The sequence below is a fragment of the Drosophila ananassae genome, chromosome 2L (assembly GCF_017639315.1).
Source record: "Drosophila ananassae strain 14024-0371.13 chromosome 2L, ASM1763931v2, whole genome shotgun sequence".
Taxonomy (NCBI): Eukaryota; Metazoa; Arthropoda; class Insecta; order Diptera; family Drosophilidae; genus Drosophila; species Drosophila ananassae.
In genome coordinates, this window is record NC_057927.1 from 14,435,191 (window position 1) to 14,447,575 (window position 12,385).

Here is a 12,385-nt window from a genome sequence, read left to right on the forward strand (position 1 = left end):
GAAAACATTGGGGCCACTTGGGTGAACTTTTCTTTTTCCGCTCATTTAAATATTTGATTAGTGTCGGCATTTAAAGCTATGGGAGCTTGTGTTTAAAAGGTAAAAACAGATAGGAGCAGTAGAGAGGAGAAGGAATATCAAATGGGTGGCAAAGCCGATTTTAGAATTCATAAAATATTCATACCGCAGTGGCGATTGTTGTTTCCAAGCCATAAATGGCAAACAGTGAAGCATTAACACAAATATGCCACTACCATCCACAATATAGCACACTTATAATTTCAATAATTGTCCCAGACCGCAGTGTTTACGATATTTTCATTACACTTTTTGTTGCGTTTATCACAACAGTCATATCAACTGAGCAAACAAATAAAATTTATTACATTTTCACTGCCCCAGTGGCAGGGTGGTGGTGACAAATAGTGACAATTGCATTATCAATATTAAATTCTGATGTACGATTTCAGAGTGATGTGCGCTTGAAGCTTTTCAATTAACTAAAGCAATAAAAAAAGAGACTCTACAAAATGGTAAGTAAAGATTTAATTTGTGGAAGAAACTTGAAAGCCACCTCAATCAGATTGTACTGTTTTATTTGCAAACCTTCGGAGAACATCAACTGACTCCTCCTGTGTTGACATATGCAGAGAAATGTTGATCTAATGATTGCGATTTTCGCAGCATTTCCAACATCCTCATTCGCCAGGATTTTTCTCTTTTTTTTTTACCAATACCCCACTCACACGGGGGTGTGGCGACAGGCAGTCGATGCTACAACATTTCAATGTGCCCACCGAAGGCAATAAACATCAAATATCGGTTAGATACATCTTCATCAGACAGTCGAGTAGAAAAGCACAAGCCCCAGAAAGGAATCAGAAAAAATAAAATTCCAAAAGCAACAGTAAGAGTGGCAGACACAAACACAAACACAGTGAGCTGGAAGAAGACTCATGTGTGGCCAACTAGACGTATGCGTAATGTATGTAAATATATTTCAAGTATTTTGCTTGTTTAGTATTACTTCCGGCGGAAGCGATTGATTGTGCTACGCATCTGGATACCGTTGGTGTGTGTTTCTCTACTCACTGCTATCCCTTTGTCCTGTCTTGGGTTTTGATTTCGCACAACAAATCAAATTGATTGCTTTTCGAATACATTTAAAAAGAAATGAAGATGAAAATGAAAATGAAAACGAAATCGAAAATGCGCAATCGCTATTGATTTCGCATATTTTCAAATTTATTGAGTCGAATCAAGGCTCGCCTGCCCCGTCTGGGAATGCAATTAAAGTCCTGAGGATGCTTCTCTGGCTTCTTTCCAGAATGGCACAGATTTTTACGATGCCAGTTGAAAGTCCAGCATCCAGTAGAGACAATCAAAATATTGATGTTTATTTAAAAGTTGCCATAAAAATAAACGTAAATACTAATCGGTTCCTGTGCTTTCCTGTGTCCCCCCAACAGTATGGCTTCGTTAACTACGCTCTCGAGCTGCTGGTGCTCAAGCATTTTGGCGACGAGATTTGGGAGAAGATCAAGTAAGTAGAGCTACAATCCAAGTCAAACAGAAACTCATTAGGAGACATCTCCACACAACTCTATCATCCATTTTCGGAGCCTTCTAGGATAACACTGCCATCTTCTCAAGTTCTCATATTACCGGGAATATCCCTCGGATATTATTCCATTTATATTCAAGGATCTAGGAAATTGCGAATACAAAAACAGATTAACAGCAGCGCGCACTTAATTAATAACTAAAATACATAAATCCCCCACCAGCTCCTCCACACATTTGCCTGCCACGTACCGCAATTAACTAATTATCCATTTTTCACATTGGACATGGACATGGACTTACTTGAGGGGCGTGCCACGCCCACCAAAACATAGTGGGATATACATAAATTAATTGTGTGTGTGTGGGTGTGTTTGTTGTGTGAGTTTGTTGTTGTTGATGGTGGAACATAAACAAGTAGAACACGCGTCGCATTAATGCGTACACGGATTTTCCTGGCTAGGAAATTCAGTAGGCTGGCCCAACAAGTGCAGCCTAAAGATACACTTGGAAAAATATGTAGAAAAATTAATTTATGTATTGGAAATACAATATTTATGAATATTTATTTATTTATTGATCTAAAGCTAACAGATAGTTCTAAACTAAGATATAACTTAGGGCTAAGAGCAATAGTAGCTAAGGACTTCGTCTCGCAGATTTATGAATAAAATGTGACATTCCTAAGAGAAATCAAAGAAATGCCCAATTAATTTAATATGTTAGTAACAAATATTTTCCTGAGTGTAACCAGTTAACGGAAATCAACGCCCTGTAATGGCCATTCTCCCTTTTCTACTGTTACTGTTGGTTTATGGGAGTGTTAGTGTGTCTACTGGCTATATACAGTTCGCATTTATCTTAATTAAGTTATTGATATTGCTACAATGCTGCCGCGAGTGTATGTGTTTGCCATGTCCTTTGAGTCATAGACGGAACGAGTATTCCTCCTAATTGGCCGTGATTTATGATTTTGGATTGTTTAACCGCAAGTCACTTGCCATTTGTATTGGCCACGTTTACAGATTGCTAATGAATTGAGCCAGTCAAGAGGCAAGAGGCAACTCGCCCGGGTGTCGGCCCAGACAACCCTTTAATTATGGCCAGCAAGGAGCAGAAATAAAAGGAAAACATTACCAACTTTTCTCATTAGTAGGGTCGTCGGCAAGAGGCGCAAAAGGTAGCAACATTGCAAAAATAAAAATAAAATAAAGACATGGCGAAGAACACTGCTAGAGAGGTTAGGAAAAGATGGCCAGATTTAATAAAATCAATACTTTAATAAAAAAAGTAAAACCTGACAATGACTTACTGAACTTTAAGAACAAGGACTTTCAAATATTTTATTAAAATTATTTACTTCAACTTCTGCCTCTATTATATAGCTTAGAATATATAAAATATTTATTTTATCTATTATATATCACTGAATATTTTAAGTAAAAGAATAATAAAAGATTCAGAATCTCGATGCACAAACTTTATTTAATTTTGTTGTCTGTCATTTTTAAAGTTTATAGAAAAACAGTGCCTTTTCTTGTAAGTGCTTGTTACGTGCTCCTTGTATCGAAGTCCTTCGATTTAAATGCCAGCCAATGGGCGCGGCCTAGACGTGGCTTTAATTACATTGCAGTTAGTTGGCAGCCGCAGTCCCGCAGTAGACCCAATCATAGTCGCAATGCCGAGGGCAATCGCTGAGAATCAAACTCATTATCCAGCACTTGAGGCGCCAAGACAAAGACGGTCCCTGTCTCGTCCTATGTCTCGGGTCCTGCGGCCTTAGACTGCGGCCAGAGTCCTCCAAGGGGCCATATCGTTTGTCGGTTGTCGCCGTCCTCGCACTTGAGGCTTTGTCAAAGCGTTCATTAAAGAGAAGAAAGCTGGAGAAGGCAATGGAAAGGGGTGCTGGGCGACGGCCGAGGACACAAGGAGAAACACACGCCTACCCCAAACCTCACCCCCTGGCCATTGGCAGAGGCAGTCGCCTTGATTGACACCCCAGCTGACCGCATTGAGTGATAGTTGTGCGGTCGGTCTACCTCTTTGTCTGCCGATTGCTTTTCAGGCATGTTTCGGCTCCTAAAGGACGAATCCTTGGCTCCCCTTCGCTCGCTTTCTTCCATTCGCTTTTGCCGCTTCACACCTCATGTTTGCGTCCACTTAATCAGAATCAGTGCGTTAAGTGCTTCATGCCACTTGGTCGGGGCGCATAATTGCAGCACATCAATCTGAGAATGAGGCTCATTAATTTGCCTAAATAAGATGCTGCCTGGTGGAGAGGGAAAAGAAGGCTTCCTTTCCAGTTTAAAGCTGCAATGAAACTTAGAAGATTAAGATAAATTGGAAGCCCTTAGGTTTTGAAGGATTTAAAGCTGTTAGAAAGGATAATAAACATTTGTTTCTAAAGAGAAATAAACAATAAACCTAATCTTCAAATCAGTAGTTATCTTCTTAAAGTATAATCTTTATTTTCTTTGCAAGTATTTTAAGAAACTTTCAAGATAAACCTTATAGTTATTTTTTAGAATTTAAATTTTTTCCTGTGCTGTCCGAGTGCCGGTTGTTAAACTAATACACCCTCAGACAAAGTCCATTCGCGTTATTGTTATTTTCCCCGCCTTTGGCTCCTCTTGTGTTCTTGTTGCCACAGATCCTGTATTGTTATCCTTGGTGCTGTTGCTGCTGTTGGTGGTGGTGCTGCTGCTGCGGCAGTGCGTGTTTGTGGCACTTTAGACAAAAATCGATTTGCCTATAAAATGGTTTACAGCGACAGGCCACAATGCGGCCACGGGCGAAAGTCTGTCGCTGAGCTGCTTAGCTCAGAGCTCCAACTGGAATTGGATTTTCCCTTTGTGCGAGTGAGTCAATATGTCAGTCAACTGGACAGTGTGTGCTTTCTACATATATAAGGATATATCTAAAGGATATATGTGGATATATAGATGGACTGTCATATGAGCCGCAGCTGCTGATGCTTCGGTCAGTCACCAATTCAGGCTAATGGGTTCCCGGTGCCTCATGCTTTCTCAGTCCTGATTTAATGATATCACTAATTTGCCAAAGTGTCGAGTGCTTTTAGTAGCATGAACTCATGTTTTTCTCCTACCTCCAGTCAGGTGAGACCCCTGCTGGTCCCGTTCTGTCAAGGATACACTTGATATATGGGCTTGGAAAGTTTTTCCAAGCACGTCAACGCCGACTTGTCATATTAAATGTAAATTTGTTGGAAATTTTTGAGGCGAACACGTTCCATTGCCGTTTACCAAATATTTTTGCGACTTATTAGCTCCGCCGGGGGAGGCAGTACGAAGGAGTGACAAATGCTAAAAATCCATCAATCTTCATTTCGCTTGGCTGGAATTTACATCAGGTTGATTGGGTGATTGACGGAGGTAGGGGAGAACTGAAGGTCCTATCTTGGAGGTCCTGGAGAAGGAAAAGCAATCCGGCAGCATTTTGTCAAGCATCCTGGGCCCGCGATTTCATTTGATTGCAGGCATTTGCGAATCCTTTGCCATTAAAAGCGCATTTGTAAGGAGACCATCATACATATGTATCTATATCTGTGAAAGTATTTATATATAGCTTTGGCTTTCAGCTCATTTTTTGGTTGCTTCGGGCCATTAGTCGCCCACACATTCGCCCAATGACCTGACTTTGCTATTTTGCTCGCCCTTCTGCTTTTTTTGGCCATGAGTGCTGTTTTTTTTTTTTTTAGATATTCATAGCACACACGCACACACGCCCGCAGCATTATGTCCTTTTTTCCCCTCTGTTGTTTGCCGCTTCCCACACCCCAGACACCAGACCCCAGACCCCAAACCCCTCGAAAATCGATCGCATTTTCATGGCAGACATTATGGAAATTTGAGTCAATTTTCAAGTGGTGTGCGTGTGCCACAAGGATGTGTCTGTGTGTAATACACAGGGAAATGGCATTCTTGAGGCCTGTAACGAGTTGGGGATGCTGAGATATGTGTCTGTAAGTACCTACGCGTGCTAATGCGTCAAAAAATGTGCGTTGGCCTGGCCAAAAGAACCAGGCCAAAAAAAAAAAAAACATTCCCTCTAGAAACTCAAACTGGTGAACTTTTTTTGGAAAGGAAACTTTGCCGCAAGCTGCTCCAAACACAAATACAAAAGCAAACAAACTGGCGGCAAACATAACAGAAGCACCTGTTCTTCACCCTTTCATCCCTTGCCTCCAGCTCGCCCGGTTGAAGTTTCTGCTCAACTTTTTGCATTTACAATATTTTCATATTGCCGTTCCAACTGTCGTTGCCATTTTGTCAACTGTTTTTCGACTGGCACACCCACACTTGCCACGCCACCACTCCGACCGCCCACTCCGAGTGCGGGAAATATTGTTACGCTTTATTGACTGCCGTGATGCGGGCAAGCTGCTCTGTGTCAGCTGCAACCACGCCCCCTTCTCCGGAGGAGCATCCTTTATCCTGTCATTTGACACGTTTTCGCACTTATCGCCGAGATTACTTTTTGCTTTGATTGCATTTCCCGGGCTCGATGCGACTCCTTTTACTTCATTTATTGTCTGTTTGATTGCTTCATATTTTCTTATATTTTTTTTACCTTTTTTCTTATTTTTGGGTGAGGTGGTCCTGAAAATAACACCCACTATAATCTCCTTACCGAGTTTCCGCAGTTTATTGTTGAAAGTTTTGCGCTGCCGTTTCATGTTGGCCCTCCACTTTTATAGCTTTATGAATTATGCGTCGCGTGCGTGCCCCAACAACTCTGCCCCAAAAGTTGTAAACGTTGCGCATCCGCAATGTGCCACTTGACGCCCTCGTTGTCCGCCTCTCGACCATTATCGTCCCAAATGGCATCTCAATAGGGCCAATACAGTTGGTGAGGGACAGTGGATGGCGAGATAGTGTCCTTTCGTGCGTTAAAGTCAAATGGTGTGCAATAATCTAAATAAAGTGAAGCACAAGGAGGCTAATTATTGTCCTGCCAGCCAGGCTGACACTTGAGCAGCCGATTATGGGCCAGTCATTAAGCAGACAACGGTAGAGTGGATAGCCATTATTAATCGGTTCAAGAAAAGTGAAATACTGACAGTAGTTGCCCATAATAATAGTAATTTTGAGAAGCAGAAACACCTAATTGGAAATGTAATAGCCAGGCAATTGCTTTTTGAATAATAGGAAAAATTGTTGCAAGCACGAAATATTAATTATCTTATTTTCTAGTAATTATTTTAACTAGACATGGCTATTAAAGGTATTATCTTTAAGCTACCAGTTTTTCTTGGAGCCAATAATATCTATTTAAGAAACAAAAAATAATTTTCAAGGACAAATACTTTCAAGAATCTTCTATTCCATCATTACCACTTCGACGGCCAATTTCCAGGGTGAAATCAAATATTTGTTTATCAACCGCCTCCGCTTCAGCAAACAGCTTTGGTGTCTCCCCCCATACCCTCACTGCACGTTAATTTGGAAACCCACAGACACTCCTATTGGGTCCTTTGGTCCTTATATTGCTTTCAATTCGCTCGACGGCTCAGGCTAATTACATATTCCATGGCTTTCGCACAAAACTAAACACCACAGAATATTCCATTAATTTGTAATAATATTTCCATGATACAATACACATTAATTATGTAGCCTAGGTTTTGGGTTACTGGTTAGTAGAGCCACCCCACAGTAAATTTAAATAAAGTGAGTCAGCCGAAAATATGTTGCTAGGCCAACGGGGCGCATACGCAATGTCCAGTAATGACTCTGCTGTCCGGACTCTGCTGTCTGGACTCTGCCGGATAATTAAATAAGCGAGTGACTCTACACGTAGTTCCCGCATAAATGCATCAGTGAAATTTGTATTTATTGCATTTTGCGAATTGCGACACGCTCCACTCGCCGAGGTCCTTTGGGGCGGCGCGACCAGGACACGTCGCTTAAAAGCAATTTATTTTCCCTCCCCCCATATGTGCTGGAGGGTCAGTTCAGCTGGTTGCCAAACGGCCAACAGAGCGTGGCTCAAACGTTTTCCCACCATCCATTTTTTATGTGTCGCTATGTAGTTGTTTTTCTTCTTGTTTTTAATAAAACTTAAAACCACAACGGACGCTCCCAGAGCGCATTTGTAACATTTCAAAATTGCATTCGGTTTGCTGCCCGCCGAGTGAAATCTCCATATTGAAATCATGTCCTCTTGACCAGACAAAAGAAATGAGAAATGTGTTGCCCGTGCCATTGCCGTGGCTGTTGTCTGCTTTCCTGTTTCCTGATCAGATTTTCTCCAGAACCGATGATGCTACCACTCGAGCATCTCATCCGCTCATTTGCATTTTACAGCAAAACAAGACATTCTCCTCAACATGCTTTGGGGCACATTTGCGATTGCCACTGCCACTGCCATTGGTATTGCAGTTGCAGCAACAGAAAGCCGGAAGTGTTGCCATGTGCCTCTGTAAATTTGCAACATTTGTGCCTGTTGGCCTCTGCCAGGCCTCCACCGAGCTCTGGAGCTCTACACAGCCCTCGGCCATCATTAGGGCCAAGATTCAGAGCCAGCTGGGAGCAAAATTTGCTGCATTTGAATCCGGAATTGGTTTCGGATAGGCGGCCGTTGCAAATTGAGTTGGCATCTGAGAGCTGGCAACTGCTAGTTGAAAATGTAAATCGAATTTCCCATCCGATTGGAATTTGTATTCTATTTTTCAAACGTGGCTGGTTCTGTGAGGGCTCCAATAGACTAACTTTACACTTGGGAAATGTTTAACAAAATTAAGAAAATATTTAACATATTTACTGTCTGTTTTAAACTCTATCTATTATTACGCTATAAACAATAATATTATGATAGATAAAGTTGGTATACCTCTAAATTTTTCTAAACTATAGTAAAAACTCAATATCTTGTAGATATTAATATATTTGTTGTTGTGTAGCAACAGTTAAAAGCCATATCTAACCAGCATTGGAACGAGAATCTGCTCGGCATACATTAAAGGCAATTTCCCAGTAATGCCGCCTCAGGGCAGCTTTAAAAACTAATTGTATTGAGGGTTCGCACGCGGCTTAATTTTTTTTTTTTTTGCCCCCGCTCGGCTGGAACCAAAATTAAGCTCTGCGGGGGATGGGAGGCGGCCGTGGCAGGGGCGTGGCAGTCAACCGCAAATTCCCCTGTGAGAGATGGGCTGTGGCTTGTTCAACATTTATCAGGGAGCATCGCCGGGCATTGGCAGTCCACAGCCGACAGTCGTGGCGGCATCGACAGTTGCTAATGATGTCCTAATTTCGAGATGTCACAGTGCATGCGTAGATAAAAACCAAGGGGAATCGATGGCACTTGGGAGTGGGAGAAGGAGTTTTCGATCCAATGAATGGACAGCGGTAATAAATGACCAGACTGCGACACGAAAAAAAATATAAGTCGTGGGTGTCTTGGGCTTGCATAGGGACAGTTATTAATGGGCGCGGCCAAAAGTGCGATTCATTCATTTTGGCCAGGCCATACGATTTTTGTATTATACATATATAAAATATAAAAAATTCTTTGGCACGAGGTGCGAGACACTTGAGGCTGCATTAAAGGTTAATCATACGCCCCATGGCCGATGGAGCTTAACGACAGTAAAAATGCTAATACCCAGCAAAATCGACTTTACTAAGCCAATGGCAGTGACAATGACAATGCCAGCCAGGAAGCCATGATGCTAATAATGATGATGAGGCTGGGTCTCAGCCTGGCAAAGCTGGGGGAAGCTGACGAGCTTGAACATGGGCTTGAACAGATTCAGGGTCCATCATCATTAACGAGGTACAGCACGTCTGCATGTGAATTGCTTGGCAGCGGTTTAACGCTAATCGCATACAAATACACACGAGACATCAGACATCCTTCATCCTCTGTCCTATGTCCTCCAATCCTCTAGCCTGTGCGCTCTAGATCCCAAAAAGTGTGGGTGAGTGGGTGTCCCTGGGTGGATGTTCCGGTTCCGTTGCCAGCAAAACTAGAGCAGCACCTCCGCCTGTGCCTTTTTAGCCTGATTTGAATAACACGCCCCGGGGATTACCACAGAAACATAAGCATAAGCAAAAAAAAAAAACACCGAGAAAAATAAGCTGAAAAAGATTGATTTCTTCTTTAAAACGCAATGTCCAAAGCCCTTCAATAACAAGATTCAAAAAGGGTTTAAAGTCTATAAGACATTTTAGATTCTTAAATACCAAAAGATTTTTCCCTCCAGTTGCTGAATTGTAATTTCAATGTTAATATCCCGCCGTCAGCATTCGATTAAAGCTCTGCTCTTGGCTAATTCAGCCTGACCCTGGCACTAACTTGGCCTGCAAGCTGCACGCTCTCTGGTCCGGACCGCGTTCGGGACAATAAAACATGTGACTCACTTGAGTTATGTGGCACATTAACTTGGCCAAGTCTTAAGTGGCTTTTAACCTTATTTCGCTTCCGTTTCTCGCCGGCTCTTGTTCCTCTTCTTTTCTAGCTGGAATTTCAAATGCAAGTTGCATTTGTTTGAAACTGACTTGGGTATACTCTACGAAAGCATTTAGTGGCGTCATTAGGCCAAGTGAGACACATTATTCTACCTCCGAGCAAGGCCGCATGGCGTGTTTTTCTGCGACTTGGCTTTCCGTACTTCTTGGCTAAGTGCCTGCCCAGAAAATGCACTAATGTCGGTTGGTTGGAGCGCATAAACACATATATATTTTCAAGTGGGTGGATAAGGACATGTGTTTGTGGGTGTTGGCTGGCTTTTTGGTGGAAAAGATTAAGGATAAGTAGCTATAATCTAGGTCAATAATTTTATCAATAGGTACTTCGTTATGGTGCCCGATATCTAGAGCCAAATATCCAATCCAGACCCATATATATTAGTGAGACTGCCTTCTCGCCTGAATGCACACATCCTAGATCCTGGCAAAACCTCTGCCACAGGTAGCCTTGTGGTGATTTGTCGAGTCTTGGAAACCAAACAGCAGTTAAAGGACGATCTAATTAGGGATGCCACAGTCAACCGCACGAAATTCAGGCTAAAATGAGTTGATTGATTATGAATTTCTCAAAACTTGCGGTCTCAGAATCTGCGGCTCAGCAGGAATAAGCCAACTTAAAGTTTCAGCTTCCAAAAGTCAACAAGTAGTTCATAATAAAGCAATTTAATGCCCTGTCATAAAAAGCGAGAGTCATGTGAGGAGACCGTCACAGGAACCAGAGGTCCGGGAGCCGGGAGAAAAATGCGGAAAAACGGAGAGTTAGAGAGCGTGTCAGTGGCGCGTAAATTCCATGGGTTGAACATTCCCCGCTTTTTCCACTCTCACTCACAGTTTATTATTTATTTTTTTACACCAATGGGGCCGGGAATGGCTCAGCGATTGGCATATTAAATAATAATATTTACACGCGAGAGCTTTCAAACCAGAAACCCAGAAGCCGTGGAGCAGTGGGGATATAATATATATAGGTTTGTTTTCGAATCAGAAAAGGCATTGCGCGTGAAACTTAAACCAACAATAGAGCGGACGGCCAATAGCGCGAAGGAAAACAAAAACAATTTGGCCATATTGCCTCGGCGTGGCCTAAGCAACTTAGGCGCGAAATGTTTTCATATTTCTTTGGGACTCTTTGGCTCCTCTGCCGTTTTGGCAGATTAAGCCACTTAGTTTCGGCCGTCTTCGCCGGCGACTGTCGTTGTCACAGCGTAAACAATATTTAAATGAGTTTAAAGTGCGAGCCGGAGTCGCGGCAAAATCAACTTGGGCAGTGAGCGGCGGGGGAGGAAATTGAATTTGTAATGAAAGCGATGAGAGGATGCTACTAAGTGTCGCCTTGCATTTGCCGGGCCAGTGCGGCGTATACGCAATATCTGGCTAAGAGGCTACGGCCATGAAGGCGGAAGTAGGAAGCGAAAAAAAAAATAAAGAACGACAAAGGACGGCGAGGAGGCGAGGTTGGAAGGGCAGGCACATAAATTGGCGGCGTGTGTGCGTAATTAATTTTTACATCTCGGATTAATTGATGCTTATGCTGCCGCAAATGTGCGAAATTTAATGGCAAACTTTTTTACTGTGTGTGTGGTGTGCCGAGGGAATTAATGACAAATTGCATTAGGAACAGGAAAAACCTGAACGTGCCCAAATCCAATGGACAAATTCCGATTTCGTTTTCTTTTTCTTTTTTTTGGCTCACCAAATACACACACCTACATACACGGGAACATTAACTTTTTCAATTAAGTTGTCGATCAAAAGGCGCCCAGAACACAGAACCGACAAGCGACAACCGACAGACGACAGCCGAGAGACACTGGAACGCTGATACAACACACGCACATTTAAATCAATAAAAATCAATCATACGCAGCGTTGGCCAGGCCCGGCTTGGATGGGAGAGACAGGCCGACAGGTAAACCATCGGTCCCGGGCCAAAACGTGCAGCATAATTTAATTTACGGCACAAAATGTTGCCTTGCTGGCACAATAAAAATGATAGACATTTTCTGGGTAGCTCTCGGCAACTCTGGGGTGTTGACTTTATGAAATTAAATCGCCTGTGCTGTGCGCTAGCGCCCGAGCAGATAGAAGCGTTTACGAAGCACCTGTACGTCTCTCACCTAACTTGCACAATTAAATAGAAAATAAGCCAGAATCTCCGTTTACAGTCCAATGGATCTTTAAGGTCTTTAAGGCTCTTCAAGCAGCTTTCGTGACTGGGCGTTGAATTTATGCATGCACTTGGCATAAATCTTTGGTTTAATTTCGTGCTTCCTCCAGAAGCCCCGAGTGCCCCAACTGCCGGCAACCGCAGTCCATATTTCATAGAATAATAA

At 42.6% G+C, this 12,385-nt stretch overlaps 1 protein-coding gene across 3 annotated transcripts in view; it reads left to right on the forward strand.

The window, feature by feature from the left end:
* Positions 1-12,385, forward strand: part of LOC6501190 (guanylate cyclase soluble subunit beta-1) — a 48,018-nt gene that overhangs the window by 2,902 nt on the left and 32,731 nt on the right. For all 3 annotated transcript variants that reach the window (XM_001954691.4, XM_014911435.3, XM_032456449.2), the window contains exons 2-3: positions 471-533; positions 1,470-1,543. In XM_001954691.4, coding sequence (XP_001954727.1) covers positions 531-533; positions 1,470-1,543 — 77 coding nt within the window. In that variant the 5' untranslated portion in view covers positions 471-530. The remainder of the gene's footprint in view (positions 1-470; positions 534-1,469; positions 1,544-12,385) is intronic.